Source organism: Bombina bombina, chromosome 2 (assembly GCF_027579735.1).
Source record: "Bombina bombina isolate aBomBom1 chromosome 2, aBomBom1.pri, whole genome shotgun sequence".
Lineage (NCBI taxonomy): Eukaryota > Metazoa > Chordata > Amphibia > Anura > Bombinatoridae > Bombina > Bombina bombina.
The window spans coordinates 1,355,014,167-1,355,038,868 of record NC_069500.1 but is presented as its reverse complement, the minus strand read 5'-3'; the positions used below and the strand labels follow the sequence as shown (position 1 = coordinate 1,355,038,868).

The 24,702-nt window shown below is 40.3% G+C and overlaps 1 protein-coding gene across 1 annotated transcript in view; it reads right to left on the bottom strand.

The window, feature by feature from the left end:
- Positions 1-24,702, bottom strand: part of POLR1A (RNA polymerase I subunit A) — a 364,344-nt gene that overhangs the window by 135,155 nt on the left and 204,487 nt on the right. Inside the window, 1 exon segment of the mRNA XM_053704267.1 lies at positions 771-928. Coding sequence (XP_053560242.1) covers positions 771-928 — 158 coding nt within the window.

Genomic DNA, 24,702 nt, shown 5'->3' with positions numbered 1-24,702 from the left:
GTCTCTCCCCCCCTCTCTTTTGCTGTCTCTCCCCCCTCTCTTTTGCTGTCCCTCCCCCCTCTCTTTTGCTGTCTCTCCCCCCTCTCTTTTGCTGTCTCTCCCCCTCTCTTTTGTGCTGTCTCTCTCCCCCCTCTCTTTTGTGCTGTCTCTCTCCCCCCTCTCTTTTGTGCTGTCTCTCTCCCCCCTCTCTTTTGCTGTCTCTATCCCTTTCTCTGTTTTGTTGTCTCTCTCCCCTCTCTCTTTTGCCGTCTCTCTCCCCCTCTCTCTTTTGCTGTCCCTCTCCCACTCTCTATTTTGCTGTCTCTCTCTCCCTCTCTCTATTTCCCCCCCCCCTCTTCTGCTCTCTCTATCCCCCCTCTTTAGAGCTCTCTGTCTCTTAACAGCTGGCCCCGGTATCTGGCCCCACCTGTGTCACGTCCGGACCCGCCCACATCATGCCCGGCCACGCCTATGTCGCATCAGCCCAGCCACGCCCACTCCACCACACAACGCTGGGTTAGTTGGAAGGCCAAATGTGCAGTCTCTACTGCGCATGACAGCTTCGGACAAACACACTTGGCCTTTTATTATATAGGATGTTGACAATAGACGGCGATTAGGGGCACTCAAATTGACGGGGAGATTCCCATTCAGGTTCACTTCTACTTTTAGAAACTTTAATAAATGGAGCCCTAATGTCTTTATTCTTGAACTTAGCTAAGATAAAAATAAACAAAAAAGGTTTGATTTCATTGTTTCAGAGGATAAAGCGTAGACAAACTACAATGTACCTGGTTTCCATGAACCGAAGGATGCCTTCTGGCCTCACAAACTTCTCCTGTTGATAGTACTCATATGGTAAGAAATCAAATCTTATTTTGTACACCTGATATTTATTTGCCTTTTGTTCAATACAGAAGGTCTCCTCTACGTCGACCTTGTGCAGCACCTGGAACACAAATGAAAGGGAAATGTTTTGCCCAGTTTCTAGAGGATATCATCATATGTGTATTAACCCCACATGTGCAATGCAGGAGTTCCGTTACCAACATATATTTATTGCTTTGTGACACAGGCAATAGTAAAACAGGCTAATCAGTGACCCTAAATCCTTTAGAGCTTGCGGGGCAAAAGCTCATTTTATTTTTGGTTTATCTGCCAAATGCTATTCCAACTCATTAGAAGAATGTGCAACTTGGAAAGCCTGAGATACACATTCAATAACATCTGGATTTTTACATTTAGGTTGTAGTTTTAACAGAACCCAAAAATTTTAAAATAATAAGTATCCAAGCGTGAAAAAGAACATTACATGAAAATATAATTATTACTAATGTTTGATTACAGTTTTTTTTTGTGCCATACTGTCATTACTAGCACAATTAATTAATGACAGGTGCAATTAACTCTTAGAATTGTGTCTTTGGATATTAAAAAATATAAATTAAATACACTTAAAGGGACACTAAACCCAAAATGTTTCTTTCATGATTGAGGTAGAGAATACAATTTTAAACAACATCCCAATTTACTTCTATTATCTAGTTTGCTTCACTCTTTAAATATGCTTTGTTGAAGAAATAGCAATGCACATGGGTGAGCCAATTACATGAGGCATCTATGTACAGCCACCAATCAGAAGCTACTGAGCCAATCTAGATATGCTTTTCAGCAAACAATATCAAGAGAATGAAGCAAATTAAATAATAGAAGTAAATTAGAAAGTTATATAAAATGACATGCTCTTTCTAAATTAAGAAAGAAAAAAAATTGGGTTTCATGTCCCTTTAAGTGAAATTATGAACAAAAATAAAAAAAAAATTCTGAATGTGTTTCATAATGTAAGAGAGTTTAGTTTATTCACAATTTTAACCGTTAATTAGCTAAATGTAAACTGAGCTTGTGTAAGATTTAAAGAAAAAACTACGCAAAAATAAAAAAAAATGCCAAAAATTGTTTTTCAAGAAGAAAAAGATCTAATATCAGATAATATAAAAAACAGACAGGCAAAATGTATTCTGATGGATGGGAATATTGCAGGTGATGGTTTCTTACACAATACAGGTACAAATGCCAAAATTATTCTAAAATCCTTCATAAATTAAAAAAATATATATAGATATTAAAAAACAATTTATGCTTACGTGATAAATTAATTTCTTTCCTGGTGGTGAGAGTCCATGATCCATTACTCTTCTCTGCCACTAGGAGGTGGCAAAGATTCCAAAACTCCAAGAGCCCTATAAAACCCCTCCCACCTCACAGGTACCCAACGAATAGCCAAGAAAAATGAGGTAGGAAAATAAACAAGATCAAAAATAAAAGCAGGAAAAAAATATATGCTTATGAGAAGAAAAAAACATAATTTATGTAAGAACTTACCTGATAAATTTATTTCTTTCATATTGGCAAGAGTCCATGAGCTAGTGACATATGGGATATACAATCCTACCAGGAGGAGGAAAAGTTTCCCAAACCTCAAAATGCCTATAAATACACCCCTCACCACACCCACAATTCAGTTTAACAAATAGCCAAGCAGTGGGGTGATAAAGGAGTAGAAAGCATCAACAAAGGAAATTTGGAAATAATTGTGCTTTATACAAAAAATCATATAATATATAATAATAATATGAAAGAAATTAATTTTTCAGGTAAGTTCTTACATAAATTATGTTTTCTTTCATGTAATTGGCAAGAGTCCATGAGCTAGTGACATATGGGATATCAATACCCAAGATGTGGAGTCTTCCACTCAAGAGTCACTAGAGAGGGAGGGAATAAAAATAAAAACAGCCATAATCCGCTGAAAAAATTAATCCACAACCCAAAAAAATAAGTTTATTTTAATTTTTGAAAGAAAAAAACTTAAATCAAAAGCAGAAAAATCAAACTGAAACAGCTGCCTGAAGAACTTTTCTACCAAAAACTGCTTCCGAAGAAGCAAATACATCAAAAACAGAATTTATGTTTACCTGATAAATTTCTTTCTCCTACGGTGTATCCGGTCCACGGCTTCATCCTTACTTGTGGGATATTCTCAATCCCTATAGGAAGTGGCAAAGAGCACACAGCAAAGCTGTCCATATAGCTCCCCTCAGGCTCCGCCCCCCCAGTCATTCGACCGACGGTTAGGAGAAAAAGGAGAACCATAGGGTGCAGTGGTGACTGTAGTTTATAAAAATAAAAGCTATCAGAATTACCGAAGCCTTCTCCTGTTTGATCCTGGCTACTAGCCGTGGGAAAAGAGGAAACGGTCGAAAGACATAAGCTAGATTGAACCACCAAGGCGCTGCTAAGGCATCTACCAGTGTCACCTTGGGATCCCTGGACCTGGACCCGTAACATGGAACTTTTGAGTTCTGACGTGACGCCATCAGATCCAGATCCGGAATGCCCCATAGTTGAGTTAACTGGGCAAAAACCTCCGGGTGAAGTTCCCATTCCCCCGGATGGAAAGTCTGACGACTCAGATAATCCGCTTCCCAGTTGTCCACTCCTGGGATGTGAATTGCTGATAGATGGCAGGAGCGATCCTCTGCCCATTTGATGATCTTGGATACCTCTCTCATCGCCAGGGAACTCTTCGTTCCCCCCTGATGATTGATGTACGCTACAGTCGTCATGTTGTCCGACTGAAATCTGATGAATCTGGCCTCCGCTAGTTGAGGCCATGCCTGGAGTGCATTGAATATCGCTCTCAATTCCAATATGTTTATCGGGAGAAGAGATTCTTCCCGAGACCATAGACCCTGAGCCTTCAGGGAACTCCCAGACCACGCCCCAGCCCAAAAGACTGGCGTCGGTTGTGACGATGATCCACTCCGGTCTGCGGAAACTCATTCCCTGAGACAGGTGATCTAGAGACAGCCACCAGAGGAGTGAGTCTCTGGTTTTCTGGTCCATTTGAATCTGGGGAGACAAGTCTGCATAATCCCCATTCCACTATTTGAGCATGCACAGTTGCAATGGTCTTAAATGAATTCGAGCAAAAGGAACCACGTCCATTGCCGCAACCATTAGTCCTATTACCTTCATGCACTGAGCTATGGAGGGCTGAGGAATGGATTGAAGAACTCGACAAGCGTTCAGAAGCTTTAACTTCCTGACCTCTGTCAGAAAAATCTTCATTTCTACGGAGTCTATTATTGTTCCCAGAAAGGGAACCCTTGTGGACTGGGACAGTGAATTCTGTCCATGACTTCATCATAAGAAGTCTCCTTTTGGAGCGAGTTTTCTAGTTCCTCAAACCAAAAAGCCGCTGCAGTGGTTACAGGAATAATGCAAGAAATTGGTTGAAGAAGAAAACCCTGTTGAACAAAGATTTTCTTAAGTAAACCTTCTAATTTTTTATCCATAGGATCTTTGAAAGCGCAACTGTCTTCTATTGGTATAGTCGTGCGCTTAGCTAGCGTTGAAACTGCCCCCTCTACCTTAGGGACCGTCTGCCATGCGTCCCTTCTAGGGTCAACAATTGGGAACATTTTCTTAAATATAGGAGGGGGAACAAAGGGTACACCTGGCTTCTCCCACTCCTTAGTCACGATATCCGCCACCCTCTTAGGTATTGGAAATGCATCAGTGTGTACTGGGACCTCTAAGAATTTGTCCATTTTACACAATTTTTCAGGGATCACCAAAGGATCACAATCATAAAGTGTAGCTAGGACCTCTTTAAGTAGGGCGCGGAGGTGTTCTAGCTTCAATTTAAATGCTATGGCATCAGGCTCTGCCTGCTGAGAAACTTTCCCTGTGTCAGAAATTTCTCCCTCAGACAGGCACGCCAAGTCAGATTGATGTGAGGGCACTACAGATAAATAATCCTCTGCGTCAGCTTGCTCATTTTCTGTGTTTAAAACGGAGCAATCACGCTTCCTAGGAAAAGCTGGCAGTTTGGATAAAAATGCTGAGAGAGAATTATCCATTACTGCCGCTAACTGTTGCATAGTAATCGCAATTGGTGCGTTAGATGTACTGGGCATCGCTTGCGCGGGCATAGCTGGTGTTGACACAGAAGGGGAGGATAGCAAGCTATCTTCACACCCTTCAGCTAAAGAATCATCTTGGGCTATATCTTTAAGTGTAATTGTACGGTCCTTAAGCTGTTTGGACGCTATAGCACATTTCACACATAAATTTAATGGGGGAACCACCTTGGCCTTTGAACATAGAGAACATAGGCTATCTGAAGGTTCAGACATGTTTAACAGACTTAAAAGTAACTTCAATGCAATAAAATTTATTTTTGACAAAAAACGTTACTGTCTCTTTAAATAATAAAAGTGCACACTTTATTACTGAAACATCAAAAAAACATCAAAAACACATCCGATTTTTATGAAATTTTCACCACAGTGTCATAATGCTTTGAAAAGGTTGCACACAAATTTTCAGACCAATTAACCCCTTAATGCCCAAACCGGAGCTAATAACAGCAGTTAACCGGTTAACACTTGCCCTGTGGCTTTTACCTTCCTTAGGGTTATTTTGGTAAGAATATAAGCCTCCCTGGAGCCCTTCCTGATGCCTCCGGACTGTCAAAACAAGTGCACAATTGAGGCGCGAAAATGAGGCTTCCTTCCTCTGCATACCAGAGTGGAGGGGCCTTTCTGACTAGATTAGGTGTCCAACTAAGTGCCAGGCGCAAATTAATCCACAAAAGTGTTTTAAGTTGATAAAAAAAAACACCTATTTAAGTTGAAAACTTGCTAAAAAGCAATCGATTAGCCCACAATAGTGTCAACCAGCATAAGCCCTTAAAATAAGCCATCCTTTTATTGCCGAATCTAATAACAATGGCTTACCTATCCCAGAGGGAATTTCTGACAGTCTTCTAGCATTACTGGGTCTTGTTAGAAAAATGACTGATCATACCTGAAGCAGTTAAGCCTGCAAACTGTTCCCCCCAACTGATGTTATCTGCTTTCAACAGTCCTGCGTGGGAACAGCAATGGATTTTAGTTACTGGTGCTAAAATCATAGTCCTCTTAGCAGAAATCTTCTTCACTTTCTGCTGCATAATAAATAGTACAAGCCGGCACTATTTTAAAATAACAAACTCTTGATAGAAGAAATAAAAAACTACAACTAACACCACATACTCTTTACCACCCCCGGGGAGATGCTACTAGTTAGAGCGGCAAAGAGAATGACTGGGGGGGCGGAGCCTGAGGGGAGCTATATGGACAGCTTTGCTGTGTGCTCTCTTTGCCACTTCCTGTAGGGATTGAGAATATCCCACAAGTAAGGATGAAGCCGTGGACCGGATACACCAATGTAGGAGAAACGGTAGAATTTAGTAAATGTATGCAAAGAGGACCAAGTTGCCGCTTTGCAAATCTGATCAACTGAAGCTTCATTCTTAAAAGCCCACGAAGTGGAAACTGATCTAGTAGAATGAGCTGTAATTCTCTGAGGCGGGGCCTGACCCGACTCCAAATAAGCTTGATGAATCAAAAGTTTCAACCAAGAAGCCAAGGAAATAGCAGAAGCCTTCTGACCTTTCCTAGGACCAGAAAATAAAACAAATAGACTGGAAGTCTTCCTGAAATCTTTAGTAGCTTCCACATAATATTTCAAAGCTCTTAACCACATCCAAAGAATGTAAGGATCTCTCCAAAGAATTCTTAGGATTAGGACATAAGGAAGGGACAACAATTTCTCTCCTAAAGTTGTTAGAATTCACAACCTTAGGTAAAAATTGAAAAGAAGTCCACAAAACTGCCTTATCCTGATGAAAAATCAGAAAAGGAGACTCACAAGAAAGAGCAGATAACTCAGAAACTCTTCTAGCAGAAGAGATGGCCAAAAGAAACAACACTTTCCAAGAAAGTAGTTTAATGTCTAAAGAATGCATAGGTTCAAATGGAGGAGCCTGTAAAGCCTTCAGAACCAAATTAAGACTCCAAGGAGGAGAAATTGACTTAATGACAGGCTTAATACGAATTAAAGCCTGTACAAAACAGTGTATATCAGGAAGTATAGCAATCTTTCTGTGAAATAAAACAGAAAGAGCGGAGATTTGTCCTTTCAAGGAACTTGCAGACAAACCCTTATCCAAACCATCCTGAAGAAACTGTAAAATTCTAGGAATTCTAAAAGAATGCCAGGAGAATTTATGAGAAGAACACCATGAAATGTAAGTCTTCCAAACTCTATAATAAATCTTTCTAGAGACAGATTTACGAGCTTGTAACATAGTATTAATCACTGAGTCAGAGAAACCTAAGCGTTCAATTTCCATACCTTCAAATTTAATGATTTGAGATCCTGATGGAAAAACGGACCTTGAGATAGTAGGTCCGGCCGTAACGGAAGTGGCCAAGGCGGGCAACTGGACATCCGAACCAGATCCGCATACCAAAACCTGTGTGGCCATGCTGGAGCCACCAGCAACACAAAAGACTGGTCCATGATGATTTTGGAGATCACTCTTGGAAGGAGAACTAGAGGCGGGAAGATGTAAGCAGGATGATAACACCAAGGAAGCGTCAGAGCATCCACTGCTTCCGCCTGAACCTCCCTGGACCTGAACAGGTATCTGGGAAGTTTTTTGTTTAGATGAGAGGCCATGAGATCTATCTCTGCAAGACCCCACATCTGAACAATCTGAGAAAACACATCTGGATGGAGAGACCACTCCCCTGGATGTAAAGTCTGGCGGCTGAGATAATCCGCCTCCCAATTGTCTAAACCTGGGATATGCACCGCAGAGATTAGACAGGAGCTGGATTCCGCCCAAACAAGTATCCGAGATACTTCTTTCATAGCTTGGGGACTGTGAGTCCCACCCTGATGATTGACATAAGCCACAGTTGTGATATTGTCTGTCTGAAAACAAATTAATGGTTCTCTCTTTAGCAGAGGCCAGAACTGAAGAGCCCTGAGAATTGCACAGAGTTCTAAAATATTTATTGGTAATCTCGCCTCTTGAGATTTCCAAACCCCTTGTGCTGTAAGAGATCCCCAAACAGCTCCCCAACCTGAAAGACTCGCATCTGTTGAGATCACAGTTGATTTGTGTGAGATTCTGCAGTACGTAAAGACTGAGCTAGTACCAAGATATCGTCCAAATAAGGAAACACCACAATACCCTGTTCTCTGATTACAGATAGTAGGGCACCCAGAACCTTTGAAAAGATTCTTGGAGCTGTTGCTAGGCCAAATGGAAGAGCAACAAATTGGTAATGCTTGTTTAGAAAAGAGAATCTCAGAAACTGAAAGTGTTCTGGATGAATCGGAATATGAAGGTATGCATCCTGCAAGTCTATTGTGGACATATAATGTTCTTGCTGAACAAAAGGCAGAATAGTCCATATAGTTGCCATCTTGAAAGTTGGTACTCTTACATAACGATTCAAAATTTTCAGATCCAGAACTGGTCTGAATAAACTTTCTTTCTTTGGTACAATGAATAGGTTTGAATAAAACCCCAAACCTTGTTCCTGAGGACGAACTGGCATGATTACCCCTGAAGACTCCAGGTCTGAAACACACTTCAGAAAAGCCTGAGCTTTTATTGGATTTACAGGGATACGTGAGAGAAAAAAATCTTCTCACAGGAGGTCTTACTTTGAATCCTATTCGATACCCTTGAGAGACAATGCTCTGAATCCAATGATTTTGGACAGATTTTATCCAAAAATCCTTGAAAAACCTTAATTTGCCCCCTACCAGCTGAGCTGGAATGAGGGCCGCACCTTCATGCGGACTTAGGGGCTGACTTTGGTTTCCTAAATGACTTGGATTTATTCCAATTTGAGGAAGGCTTCCAATTGGAAGCAGATTCCTAGGGAGGAGGATTGAGTTTTTGTTCCTTATTCTGACGAAAGGAACAAAAACGGTTAGAAGCCTTAGATTTACCCTTAGGTTTTTTATCCTGAGGCAGAAAAACTCATTTTCCTCCAGGGATAGTTGAAATAATAGAATCCAACTGAGAGCCAAATAAATTATTACCTTGGAAAGAAAGAGATAGTAATCTAGATTTAGATGTCATATCAGCATTCCAAGATTTAAGCCACAAAGCTCTTCTAGCTAATACAGCTAAAGACATGGCTCTAACATCAATTTTGATAATATCAAAAATGGCATCACAAATAAAATGATTAGCATGTTGCAGTAAGCGAATAATGCTAGAAATGTCAGAATCCAATTCTTGTTGCGCTAAATTCTCCAACCAGAAAGTTGATGCAGCTGCAACATCAGCCAAAGAAATAGCAGGTCTGAGAAGATGACCTGAATATAAATAGGCCTTCCTTAGATAAGATTCAAGCTTCCTATCTAAAGGATCCTTAAAGGAAGTACTATCTTCCATAGGAATAGTGGTACGTTTAGCAAGAGTAGAAATAGCCCCATCAACTTTGGGTATTTTTTCCCAAAACTCTATAGATTTTGCTGGTAAAGGATACAATTTTTTAAACCTTGAGGAAGGAATAAAAGAAGTACCTGGCTTATTCTATTCCCTAGAAATCATATCAGAAATAGCCTCAGGAATAGGAAAAACCCCTGGAGAAACCACAGGTTTAAAAACAGCATTTAAATGTTTATTAGACTGAACGTCAATAGGACTGGTTACCTCAATATCCAAAGTAATTAACACTTCTTTTAATAAAGAACGCATATACTCTATTTTAAATAAATAAGTAGATTTGTCAGTGTCAATGTCTGAGGAAGGATCTTCTGTCTCAGATAGATCCTCATCAGAAGAGGATAAATTATTATGTTGTTGGTCATTTGAAATTTCATCAGCTAAATGAGAAGTTTTAAAAGACCTTTTACGTTTATTAGAAGGTGGAAATGCAGACAAAGCCTTCAGAATAGATTCAGAAACAAATTCTTTAAAATTTACAGGTATATCATGCACATTAGAAGTTGAAGGAACTGCAACTGGCAATGTACTATTACTGATGGAAACACTATCTGCATGTAAAAGTTTATCATGACAACTATTACAAATGACATTCGGTGAAATAATTTCTAAATTTTTACAACAAATGCACTTAGCTTTGGTAGAACCGATGTCAGGCAGCAATGTTCCAGCAGAAACTTCTGAGACAGGATCAGATTGGGACATGTTGCACAATGTAAGAGAAAAAACAACATATAAAGCAAAATTATCTATTTCCTTATATGACAGTTTCAGGAATGGGAAAAAATGCAATAGCATAGGCCTCTGATAGAGAAAAAAGCAAGAGGCAAACAAACAAGGGGTATTGAAATAATGAAAAAGTTTGGCACCAAGTATGACGCACAACGTAACGTAAACTTTTTTGGCTCCAAAAATAACCGGAAATGACAAACTCGCGTCACTAATGACGCCGCCGTGTGAAAGAGGCCATGAGACACTTGCGTCACGTATGACGCCGGAAATGACGAAGTTGCATCATAAACTGCATCGTATTTTTTCGCGGCAAAAATATTTTTGCGCCAAAAATGAAGCAATAAAGTTTAGCATTTGACGCATCCGCGGACCAAATACCCGCAATTGCAAGAAGTAGTCAATTGAAAAAAAGACTAAACCCCAGGTAAGAAATACATTTCTTAAAATGTTTATATTCCCCAAATATGAAACTGACAGTCTGCAGAAGGAAATATATTTGCCATGAGTCAGGTTCATGTAAGTACAATACATATATTTAGAACTTTATATAAATGCATAAAGTGCCAAACCATAGCTGAGAGTGTCTTAAGTAATGAAAACATACTTACCAAAAGACACCCATCCACATATAGTAGATAGCCAAACCAGTACTAAAACAGTTAGAAGAGTAGACATTAGTAGAGGTAATGGTAAATTGAGAGTATATCGTCGAACTGAAAAGGGAGGTAGGAGATGAATCTCTACGACCGATAACAGAGAACCTATGAAATAGACCGCCGTTAGGGAAATCATCGTATTCAAATAAGTGATACTCCCTTCACGTCCCTCTGACATTCGCTGTACTCTGAGGAATCGGGCTTCAACAATGCTGAGAAGCACATATCAACGTAGAAATCTTAGCACAAACTTACTTCACCACCTCCATAGGAGGTAAAGTTTGTAAAACTGAATTGTGGGTGTGGTGAGGGGTGTATTTATAGGCATTTTGAGGTTTGGGAAACTTTGCCCCTCCTGGTAGGATTGTATATCCCATAAGTCACTAGCTCATGGACTCTTGCCAATTACATGAAAGAAAAAAAACCACACACAGGGTGGTGTCTCGTGGACTCTCCCCACCATGAAAGAAATTAGTTTTCTTTCATACAGGTGGTGAGAGTCCACAATCCATTACTTAATGAGACAAAGGGCATGTTTTACATTTTTTTATTATCTTTTTTCACTGAAGAACTAAATCCACAACCCCACAAGAACCCAAAAGGGGCATTTTTTTAATGCACTTTAAACAGACAAAAATAAATCAAGCTGTGGCAAATGCCTGAAGGAGTTTCCTTCCAAAGGCTTCATCAGAAGAAGCAAAAACATCAAAATGATAAAAGTATGCAAAGAAGACCAAGTAGCTGCCTTGCAAATTTGGTCAACTGATAATAATTCTAGAACGCCCAAAAAGTGGCAACCGATTGTGTAGAATGAGATGTAGTCCCTAAAATGAGACGAAATCCATTTCAGTGTTTCGGTGGAGGCTGACCTGCCTACAAATAAGCCTAATTAATCAAATGTTTCAACCAAGATGCCAAGAAAACAGAAGAAACTTTCTATCCTTTCCTAGAACCAGAAAAGTTAGTAAACAAACTAGAAGTTTGCCTGAAATACTTAGTAGCATCAATATAATACTTTAATCATCTAACAACATCCAAATGATGCAAAGATCTCTCTGAAGCATTCTTGGTATTAGGACACAAAGAAGGGACAACAATTTCCCTACTGATATTTTTCAAAGACACACATTTAGACAAAAAAATCAAATGTAGTCCATAAAGGGTTAGAAATCTTTACTTGTGTAAACTTATAACAAATAGTCACAGTCAAATGTTTCATAGATTAAAAACGTACTTGAAACTAAACTTTAATGTTTAGTAAAATTGACATTTTAATTTCCCTTGTAAACGCCCTTAACAATCGCCCGTACTTACCTGAGAAATTAATTTATTTCATATTGGCAAGAGTCCATGAGCTAGTGATGTATGGGATATTACAATCCTACCAGGAGGGGCAAAGTTTCCCAAACCTCAAAATGCCTATAAATACACCCCTCGCCACACCCACAATTCAGTTTAACGAATAGCCAAGTAGTGGGGTGATAAAGAAAGGAGTAAAAAGCATCAAAAAAGGAACTGGAAATATAATTGTGCTTTATACAAAAAAATCAGAACCATCATAAAAAGGGTGGGTCTCATGGACTCTTGCCAATATGAAAGAAATTAATTTATCTGGTAAGTTTTTACTTAAATTATGTTTTCTTTCATATAATTGGAAAGAGTCCATGAGCTAGTGACGCATGGGATAGTAATACCCAAGATGTAGAACTCCACAGAAGAGTCACTTGAGAGGGAGGGATAAAAATAAAAACAGCCATTTTCCACTGAAAATATTAAATCCACACCCAATAATATAAGTTTTTCTCCTAAATGAAAAGAAAAAAAAAACATAAGCAGAGGAATCAAACTGAAACAACTGCCTGAAGAACTTTTCTAACAAAAACTGCTACTGAAGAGGCAAATACACCAAAACGGTAGAATTTAGAAAATGTATGCAAAGAAGACCAAGTTGTTGCTTTGCAAATCTGAATAACTGAAGCTTCATTCTTAAAAGCCCATGAGAGGAGACCGAACCAGAGCTGTGAATCTCTGAGGCGGAACCTGACCCGACTCCAAATAAGCCTGATGAATCAAAAGCTGCCAAGGAAATAGCAGAAGCTTTCTGACCTTTGCTAGAACCAGAAAAAACAACAAATAGACTAGAAGTCTTCCTGAAATCTTAGTAGCTTCCACATAATATTTCAGAGCTCTTACAACATCCAGAGAATGTAAGGATCTCTCCAAAAAATTCTTAGGATTAGGACACAAAGAAGGACCAACAATTTCCCTATTAATGTTGTTAGAATTCACAACCTTAGGTAGAAATTTAAATGAAGTCCGCAAAACTGCCTTATCCTGATGGAAAATCAGAAAAGGAGACTCACAAAAAAGAGCAGATAAATCGGAAACTCTTCTAGCAGAAGAGATAGCCAAAAGGGACAACACTTTCCAAGAAAGTAGTTTAATGTCCAAGGAATACATAGGCTCAAAAGGAGGAGCTTGTAAAGCCTTCAAAACCAAATTAAGACTCCAAAGAGGAGAAATTGATCTAATGACAGGCTTGATACAGACCAAAGCCTGTACAAAACAGTGAATATCAGGAAGCTTAGCAAACTATCTTTGAAACAAAACAGAAAGAGCAGAGATTTGTCCATACAAGGAACTTGCAGACAAACCTTATTCAAACCATCCTGAAGAAACTGAAAAATTCTAAGAATTCTAAAAAAAATATAAGACTTCCAAACTCAATGATAAATCTTCATAGAAACAGCCTGTAACATAGAATTAATCACAGAGTCAGTGAGAACCTCTATGACTAACCACTAGGTGTTCAATTTCCATACCTTTAAATTAACAATTTGAGATCCTGATGGAAAAACGGACCTTGAGACAGAAAGTCTGGTCTTAAAGGAAGTGGCCAGGGTTGGCAACTGGACAACCAGACAAAATCCGCATACCAAAACCTGTGAGGCCATGCTGGAACTACCAGAAACACAAATGATTGTTCCATGATGACCTTGGAGATCACTCTTGGAAGAAAAACTAGAGGTGGGAAGCTATAAGCAGGTTGGTAAAACCAAGTAACTGCTAACGCATCCACCGACTCTGCCTGAGGATCCCTGTACCTTGACAGGTACCTGGAAAGTTTCTTGTTTAGATGGGAAGCCATCACATCTATTTCTGGAATACCCCACATCTGAACAATCTGAAAGAAAACATCTCAATAGAAAAACCACTCCCTCAGATGTAAAGTCTGACGGCTGAGATAATCCACTTCCCAATTGTCTAAACCTGGGATATGAACCGCAGAAATTAGACAAGAGCTAGATTCTGCCCAAGAAAGTATCCAAGATACTTCTTTCATAGCTATGGGACTGTGAGTCCCACCTTGATGATTGACATATGTCACAGTTGTGATATTGTCTGTCTGAAAACAAATAAACTGTTCTCTCTTCAGTAGAGGCCAAAACTGAAGAGCCCTGAATAGCATGGAGTTCTAAAATATTGATTGGTAACGTTGCCTCTTGAGATTTCCAAACCCCTTGTGCTGTCAGAGATCCCCAGAAAGCTCCCCAACCTGAAAGACTTGTATCTGTTGTGATCACAGTCCAGGTTGGATGAACAAAAGAGGCCCCCTGAACTATACGATGGTGATCTAACCACCAATTCAGAGAGAACTGAACATTGGGATTTAAGGATATTAATTGTGATATCTTTGTATAATCTCTGCACCATTGATTCAGCATACAACGCTGAAGAGGTCTCATATGAAAACGAGCTAAAGGGATTGTGCCAGATGCTGTAGTCATGAGACCTAAATCCTTCATGCACATAGCCACTGAAGGGAACGATTGAGACTGAAGGTTTCGACAAGCTGAAACTAATTTCATTCGTCTCTTGTCTGTTAGAGACAGAGTCATGGACACTGAATCTATCTGGAAACCTAAAAAGGTGACCCTTGTCTGAGGAATCAAGGAACTTTTTAGTAAATTGATTATTTTTTCTATTAACCAACTTAGTCTGGTGACAGTCCTTGCTATTATTTTGCATTTATCTTATATACATTTAATGTGCAAGGGCTTGTTGACTTCATTTAAATGATGTTACCAACTTTGAATAACTAAGCTGCAACATGTGCGTGTAGGCTATGGTTTAGCGATTTATTTGTTCCAATTTAGAATGTTCCCATCTTTGTTTTCTTTTGTTTTCTTTTTATATTTATATCTAATTGTATTATACACTTTTGCATTTTTTGTTACGCTGTTACACTGTGTGAGTCTTTGATAAGTTCAATTGCAGTTTTGCAAAATGCGTTAATGAACATGAAAGAGTTAATGTGCAGGTGTGTTCTGCCTTTCTTGCCTCAATGTGATTGGACTTTTCGGATTCTCCTAAGTGTTTAAACAGCTGTTCGTAGTGATCTCCCAGTGCTCTGATGAACTGCCAGTAAGGCAGGAAACGCGTCAGCAGTGGAGACTCCAAATGTGCTGTGCCAGGTCTGTTTTAACGAATCTAATAAAGTGATATTTTAATATACAATCATTTCTCTCTCTTCTAAATACTGAAAATACTGAACTGTGATAACTGTGTGGTATCAGTAAATTGATCCTCCAACCATGTCTTTAAAGAAACAACACTAGTTGATTTGTGTGAGATTCGGCAGAATGTAAAGACTGAGCTAATACCCAGATATCGTCCAAATAAGGAAACACCGCAATACCCTGTTCTCTGAATACAGAGAGTAGAGCACGAGAACCTTTGAAAAAATTGTTGGAGCAACAAAAGGAAGAGCAACAAATTGGTAATGCTTGTCTAGAAAAGCGAATCTCAGAAACCGATAGAGGTCTGGATGAATCGGAATATAAAGATATGCATCCTGTAAGTCTATCGTGGACATATAATGACCTTGCTGAACAAAGGCAGAATAGTCCTTATAATCACTATTTTGAAAGTTGGCACTCTTACAAAACGATTCAAAATTTTGAGATCCAAAACTGGCCTGAATGAAATTTCTTTCTTTGGGACAATGAATAGATTTGAATAAAACCCCAGACCCTGTTCCTGAAATGGAACTGGTATAATTACCCCTGAAAACTCTAGATCTGAAACACACTTCAGAAAAACTTGAGCCTTCACTGGATTTACTGGGACACGTGAGAGAAAAAAACCTTCTCACAGGAGGTCTTACTCTGAATCCTATTCAATACCCTTGAGAGACAATACTTTGAATCCATAGATTTTGGACAGAATCTGCCCAAATGTTTTAGAATAATTTTAATCTGCCCCGCCCTCTGAGCATAGAAAAAAAGCAAGAGGCATATAGAATGTGGGGTTTTAAATAAATAAATAATTTGGTGCCAAGTATGACGCACAACACAAAATGAAATTTTTTGGCGCCAACATCATCCGGAAATGACGCAACTCGTGTCATTGCAGACGCAACCTTGTGCAAGGAAACCCGGCGTCAACTAAGATGCCAGAAATGAAAAATTTGCGTCACCGAACGTACCTTCACACCAAAAAAATTCTCGCACCAAGAATGACGCAATAAACATCAGCATTTTTCGACCTCGCAAGCCTAATTTGCGACCTCGCAAGCCTAATTTTGCCCGCAAAAATTCATGAAAAAGCAGTCAATTTTAAAAAAAGACTATACCCCAGGTAAGAAAAAAAATAACATCCTAAATATGTTTTTCACAATTTTGAAACTGATAGTCTGCAAAAGGAAATATACATAAACCTGACTCATGCCAAATATAAGTACAACACATATATTTAGAACTTTATATTAATACATAAAATGACAAACCATAGCTGAGAGTGTCTTAAGTAATGAAAACATACTTACCGAAAGACACCCATCCACATATAGCAGATAGCCAAACCAGTACTGAAACAGTAACAGTAGAGGTAATGGAATATGAGAGTATATCGTCGATCTGAAAAGGGAGGTAGGAGATTAATCTCTACGACCGATAACAGAGAACCTTTGAAAAGATTTCCCATGAGGAAAACCATAAAATCAATATGCAATACTCTCTTCACATCCCTCTGACATTCACTGTACTCTGAGAGGAAACGGGCTTCAAAATGCTGAGAAGCGCATATCACAGAACAAAATCAAGCACAAACTTACTTCACCACCTCCATAGGAGGCAAAGTTTGTAAAACTGAATTGTGGGTGTGGTGAGGAGTGTATTTATATGCATTTTGTGGTTTGGGAAACTTTGTACCTCCTGGTAGGATTGTATATCCCATACGTCACTAGCTCATGGACTCTTGCCAATTACATGAAAGAAATATATGCAATGCCAGAATGTAAGCAATAGCTAAGGGGATGCTACTTTCATTAATAATTGACATCCCTGCTGTTGCTTAAAATTCTTGGCATGTTTTTGAATGCAGCTCTGTTGATTCAAGGTAAAATAATCGAAAAAGACATTAAAAAGTATCAAAATTGTATTTGGGCTACAGGAAAATAACACATGCTCATCAGTCAAGGAGGCTAGAGGAACATTAAAAACAGAATTTATGCTTACCTGATAAATTACTTTCTCCAACGGTGTGTCCGGTCCACGGCGTCATCCTTACTTGTGGGAATATCTCTTCCCCAACAGGAAATGGCAAAGAGTCCCAGCAAAGCTGGCCATATAGTCCCTCCTAGGCTCCGCCCACCCCAGTCATTCGACCGACGGACAGGAGGAAAAATATAGGAGAAACCATATGGTACCGTGGTGACTGTAGTTAGAGAAAATAATTCATCAGACCTGATTAAAAAACCAGGGCGGGCCGTGGACCGGACACACCGTTGGAGAAAGTAATTTATCAGGTAAGCATAAATTCTGTTTTCTCCAACATTGGTGTGTCCGGTCCACGGCGTCATCCTTACTTGTGGGAACCAATACCAAAGCTTTAGGACACGGATGAAGGGAGGGAGCAAATCAGGTTACCTAAACGGAAGGCACCACGGCTTGCAAAACCTTTCTCCCAAAAATAGCCTCCGAAGAAGCAAAAGTATCAAATTTGTAAAATTTGGCAAAAGTGTGCAGTGAAGACCAAGTCGCTGCCTTACATATCTGGTCAACAGAAGCCTCGTTCTTGAAGGCCCATGTGGAAGCCACAGCCCTAGTGGAGTGAGCTGTGATTCTTTCAGGAGGCTGCCGTCCGGCAGTCTCATAAGCCAATCTGATGATGCTTTTAAGCCAAAAGGAAAGAGAGGTAGAAGTCGCTTTTTGACCTCTCCTTTTACCAGAATAGACAACAAACAAAGAAGATGTTTGTCTGAAATCTTTTGTAGCCTCTAAATAGAATTTTAGAGCACGGACTACGTCCAAATTGTGTAACAAACGTTCCTTCTTTGAAACTGGATTCGGACATAAAGAAGGTACAACTATCTCCTGGTTAATATTCTTGTTAGAAACAACCTTTGGAAGAAAACCAGGCTTAGTACGCAAAACCACCTTATCTGCATGGAACACCAGATAGGGCGGAGATAATAGGGCGGAGCAGATAGGGCGGAGCAGATAACTCTGAAACTCTTCTAGCAGAAGAAATAGCAACCAAAAACAAAACTTTCCAAGATAGTAACTTAATATTTATGGAATGTAAAGGTTCAAACGGAACCCCTTGAAGAACTGAAAGAACTAGATTTAGACTCCAGGGAGGAGTCAAAGGTCTGTAAACAGGCTTGATCCTAACCAGAGCCTGAACAAATGCTTGAACATCTGGCACAGCTGCCAGTCTTTTGTGTAGTAAGACAGATAAAGCAGAGATCTGTCCCTTTAGAGAACTTGCAGATAATCCTTTCTCCAAACCTTCTTGTAGAAAGGAGAGAATCTTAGGAATTTTTATCTTATTCCATGGGAATCCTTGGGATTCACACCAACAGATATATCTTTTCCATATTTTATGGTAAATCTTTCTAGTTACCGGTTTTCTGGCCTGAACCAGAGTATCTATCACAGAATTTGAATACCCACGCTTTGCTAGAATCAAGCGTTCAATCTCCAAGCCGTCAGCTGGAGGGAGACCAGATTTGGATGTTCGAATGGACCCTGAACAAGAAGGTCCTGTCTCAAAGGTAGCTTCCATGGTGGAACCAATGACATATTCACCAGGTCTGCATACCAAGTCCTGCGTGGCCACGCAGGAGCTATCAAGATCACCGAGGCCCTCTCCTGTTTGATCCTGGCTACCAGCCTGGGAATGAGAGGAAACGGTGGAAATACATAAGCTAGGTTGAAGGTCCAAGGTGCTACTAGTGCATCTACTAGAGTCGCCTTGGGATCCCTGGATCTGGACCCGTAGCAAGGAACCTTGAAGTTCTGACGAGACGCCATCAGATCCATGTCTGGAATGCCCCATAATTGAGTTAGTTGGGCAAAGATCTCCGGGTGGAGTTCCCACTCCCCCGGATGGAATGTCTGACGACTCAGATAATCCGCTTCTCAGTTTTCCACACCTGGGATGTGGATCGCAGATAGGTGGCAGGAGTGATCCTCCACCCATTGAATTATTTTGGTCACTTCTTTCATCGCCAGGGAACTCCTTGTTCCCCCCTGATGATTGATATACGCAACGGTCGTCATGTTGTCTGATTGGAATCTTATGAATCTGGCCTTTGCTAGCTGAGGCCAAGCTCTGAGAGCATTGAAGATCGCTCTTAGTTCCAGAATGTTTATCAGGAGAAGAGACTCTTCCCGAGACCATAGTCCCTGAGCTTTCAGGGATTCCCAGACCGCGCCCCAGCCCACTAGACTGGCGTCGGTCGTGACAATGACCCACTCTGGTCTGCGGAAGCTCATTCCCTGGGATAGATGGTCCAGGGTCAGCCACCAACGGAGTGAATCTCTGGTCTTCTGATCTACTTGAATCATTGGAGACAAGTCTGTATAGTCCCCATTCCACTGTTTGAGCATGCACAGTTGTAATGGTCTTAGATGAATTAGTGTAAAAGGAACTATGTCCATTGCTGCAACCATCAACCCTACTACTTCCATGCACTGCGCTATGGAAGGACGTGGAACAGAATGAAGAACTTGACAAGTGCTTAGAAGTTTTGACTTTCTGACCTCTGTCAGAAAAATCCTCATTTCTAAGGAATCTATTATTGTTCCCAAGAAGGGAACTCTTGTTGACGGAGACAGAGAACTTTTTTCTATGTTCACCTTCCATCCGTGTGATCTGAGAAAGGCCAGAACGATGTCTGTATGAGCCTTTGCTGTTGACAGGGACGACGCTTGTATTAGAATGTCGTCCAAGTATGGTACTACTGCAATGCCCCTCGGTCTTAGAACCGCTAGAAGGGACCCTAGTACACCTTTGTGAAAATCCTTGGAGCAGTGGCTAACCCGAATGGGAGGGTCACAAACTGGTAATGTTTGTCCAGAAAGGCGAACCTTAGGAACTGATGATGTTCTTTGTGGATAGGAATATGTAGGTACGCATCCTTTAGATCCACGGTAGTCATAAATTGACCTTCCTGGATAGTGGGTAGAATCGTTTGAATGGTTTCCATCTTGAACGATGGTACCCTGAGAAATTTGTTTAGGATCTTCAATTCCAAAATTGGTCTGAAAGTTCCCTCTTTTTTGGGAACTACCAACAGATTTGAATAAAATCCCATTCCTTGTTCCTTTATTGGAACTGGGTGTATCACTCCCATCTTTAACAGGTCTTCTACACAATGTAAGACGCCTGTCTCTTTATTTGGTTTAAGGATAAGTGAGACATGTGGAACCTTCCCCTTGGGGGTAGTTCCCTGAATTCCAGAAGATAACCCTGAGAAACTATTTCTAGTGCCCAGGGATCCTGAACATCTCTTGCCCAAGCCTGAGCAAAGAGAGAGAGTCTGCCCCCTACTAGATCCGGTCCCGGATCGGGGGCTACTCCTTCATGCTGTTTTGTTAGCAGCAGCAGGCTTCTTGGCCTGCTTACCCTTGTTCCAGCCTTGCATAGGCTTCCAGGCTGGTTTGGGCTGTGAGGCATTACCCTCTTGCTTAGAGGATGCAGAATTAGAGGCCGGTCCGTTCCTGAAATTGCGAAAGGAACGAAAATTAGACTTATTCTTGGCCTTGAAAGGCCTATCTTGAGGAAGGGCGTGGCCCTTTCCCCCAGTGATGTATGAGACAATCTCTTTCAATTCTGGTCCAAATAGAGTTTTACCTTTGAAAGGGATGTTAAGCAATTTTGTCTTGGATGATACATCCGCTGACCAAGACTTTAGCCAAAGCGCTCTGCGCGCCACAATTGCAAACCCTGAATTTTTCGCCGCTAATCTAGCTAATTGCAAAGCGGCATCTAAAATAAAAGAGTTAGCCAACTTAAGTGCGTGAACTCTGTCCATAACCTCCTCATATGGAGTCTCTCTACTGAGCGACTTTTCTAGTTCCTCGAACCAGAACCACGCTGCTGTAGTGACAGGAACAATGCACGAAATGGGTTGTAGAAGGTAACCTTGCTGTACAAAAAATCTTTTTAAGCAAACCTTCCAATTTTTTATCCATAGGATCTTTGAAAGCACAACTATCCTCGATAGGAATAGTAGTGCGCTTGTTTAGAGTAGAAACTGCCCCCTCGACCTTAGGGACTGTCTGCCATAAGTCCTTTCTGGGGTCGACCATAGGAAATAATTTCTTAAATATAGGGGGGGGAACAAAAGGTATGCCGGGCTTCTCCCACTCCTTATTCACTATGTCCGCCATCCGCTTGAGTATAGGAAAAGCGTCGGGGTGCACCGGAACCTCTAGAAACTTGTCCATCTTGCATAATTTCTCTGGAATGACCAAGTTGTCACAATCATCCAGAGTAGATAACACCTCCTTAAGCAGTGCGCGGAGATGCTCTAATTTAAATTTAAATGTCACAACATCAGGTTCAGCTTGTTGAGAAATTTTTCCTGAATCTGAAATTTCCCCATCTGACAAAACCTCCCTCATGGCCACTTCAGATTGGTGTGAGGGAATGACAGAACAATTATCATCAGCGCCCTCCTGCTCTTCAGTGTTTAAAACAGAGCAATCGCGCTTTCTCTGATATGCAGGCATTTTGGATAAAATATTTGCTATGGAGTTATCCATTACAGCCGTCAATTGTTGCATGGTAATAAGCATTGGCGCGCTAGATGTACTAGGGGCCTCCTGCGTGGGCAAAACTGTAGGAGATGATGTAGTATCATGTCTACTCCCCTCATTTGAGGAATCATCTTGGGCAATTTCATTATCTGTGGCAGTACTGTCCTTACTTTGTTTGGACGCTATGGCACAATTATCACACAATTTTAAATGGGGAGACACATTGGCTTTCATACATATAGAACATAGCTTATCCGAAGGCACAGACATGTTAAACAGGCTTAAACTTGTCAATAAAGCACAAAAAACGTTTTAAAACAAAACCGTTACTGTCTCTTTAAATATTAAACAGAAACACTTTATTACTGAATATGTGAAAAAGTATGAAGGAATTGTTCAAAAATTACCAAAATTTACCACAGTGTCTTAAAGCATTAAGAGTATTGCACACCAATTTTCAGAGCTTTAACCCTTAAAATAACGGAACCGGAGCCATTTACAAATTTAACCCCTATACAGTCCCAGCTACAGCCTTTGCTGAGACCTAACCAAGCCCAGAGGGGAATACGATACCAAATGACGCCTTCTATAAACTTTTCCAGCTACTTTCAGATCCTCACACATGCATCTGCATGTCTTGCTCTCAAAAACAACTGCGCAGTAATGGCGCGAAAATGAGGCTCAGCCTACAACTGGTAAGGCCCTCCCTGACTGGAAAAGGTGTCTAACAAAAAACGTTCCCCAAGTTTATAAATGTGAATTATCAGCATAAACATGTATAAAATGTCCAAATAAAGCAATCGATTTAGCCCATAAAAATGTCTACCAGTTTTATAGCCGATATTAAGCCCTTTATTCTGTTTGAGACTAAGAAAATGGCTTACCGGTCCCCATGAGGGGAAATGACAGCCTTCCAGCATTACACAGTCTTGTTAGAAATATGGCTAGTCATACCTTAAGCAGAAAAGTCTGCTAACTGTTTCCCCCAACTGAAGTTACTTCATCTCAACAGTCCTATGTGGAAACAGCAATCGATTTTAGTTACTGTCTGCTAAAATCATCTTCCTCTCACAAACAGAAATCTTCATCCTTTTCTGTTTCAGAGTAAATAGTACATACCAGCACTATTTTAAAATAACAAACACTTGATAGAAGAATAAAAAACTACATTTTAAACACCAAAAACTCTTAACCATCTCCGTGGAGATGTTGCCTGTGCAACGGCAAAGAGAATGACTGGGGTGGGCGGAGCCTAGGAGGGACTATATGGCCAGCTTTGCTGGGACTCTTTGCCATTTCCTGATGGGGAAGAGATATTCCCACAAGTAAGGATGACGCCGTGGACCGGACACACCAATGTTGGAGAAACATTGCTCGTCAGTCTAGGGGTTGATAAAATACGTCTGCTACTCTGTGGAATCAGTCAGCATCGGAGGAGTTCAGTGTCGATTGGTCTTTCGGCGCTCTTGTGCGCCACTCCCACATCAGGCGCTTCTTTGTTGGCATCCGGTGAGCTGATTATGTCGCGGAGGCTGAAACTCCAGGAGAGAAGATAGATATGCGCATGCGTTGCCTAAAGTTAGTGTAAATGAGCATGTTGGACACCATCATAGTTCTACCTAGGTAGAACGCTGTATTAGAGTGCATAACGAATCAAATGAAAGGTTTGGCAGATTTATATTTTCAAGTCCAATTATCAGGTAAACTATACAAATTTGGTAATAAGTCTTATTTGATGACTTGAACAACTAAATGTTGTTGTTTTTTAAAAATTGAACTTTTTTTTTTTTTTTTAAAAAAGAAAGCTTTATCCTTCCAAAAGATAAGATAAAGAGGATCCCAAGAAAGAGCAGACAATTCCAAAACTCTTCCAGCAGATGAGATAGCCAAAAGAAACAAATACTTCCAAGAAAGAAGCTTAATATCCACCTAATGCACAGGCTCAAAATGAGAAGCCTGCAAAAACTTTAAAAACCAAGTTAAGACTTCAGGGAAGAGAATTTTGGCTTGATCACAGGCTTAATTTGTGCCAAAGAATTAACAAAATTGTGAATGTCAGGAAGATTAGCAATCTTCCTATGAAACAAAACTGAAAGAGCATAAATCTGCCCTTTCAGAAAATTGGCAGATAGGCCCTTATACAAACCATCCTATAATAACTGCAAAATTCTAGGAAGAAAGCTATGATCTATGCACCAAGCAATACAAGCTTTCCAGACCTTATGATAAATCTATCTAGTCACAGGCTTACGAGTCTGGCTAAAACTTTCAATCACAGAATCTGAGAAACCTATGTGTAAGAACGTACCGTTAAAACTCCATGTCATCAAGCTTAGAGATCCGGATAGAAAAACAGACCTTGAGGCTAAAGGTCTGGTGGAAGAGGCCAAGGAGGACAACTGGATATTTAAACCAGATCTGCATACCAAATCCTGCAAGTAAAAGCTGGGATAATCAGGATAACCGATGATTTCTCTAGCCTTATCTTGGAAATCACTATGGGAACAAAAACCAGGAGGAGGAAACAGATAAGCAAGCTGAAATGACCAAGGAGCTACTAGGAGTATCCATAAACCCCACCTGAGGGTCCCTGGCCCTAGCAAAAGTACCTGGGAAGTATGTTGTTCAAACGATAAACTATCAGATCTATCTCTGGGAGACTCCAAAAATCCACTATCTGATTGAACACATCCTAGTGAAGAGACCATTCCCCTGGATGCAGAGATGAACAACTGAGAAAATCTGCTTCACAGTTGTTCACTCCTGATATATGAACTGCAGAGACTAGACCGGAATAGACTTCTGACCATGAGAGAATTCAAGACACTTCCTTCATGGCGATGGAACTGTGGGTTCCCCCCCTGATGAATGATATAAGCCACTGCTATGACATTGTTTGAAAGCTGAGATAAGACTT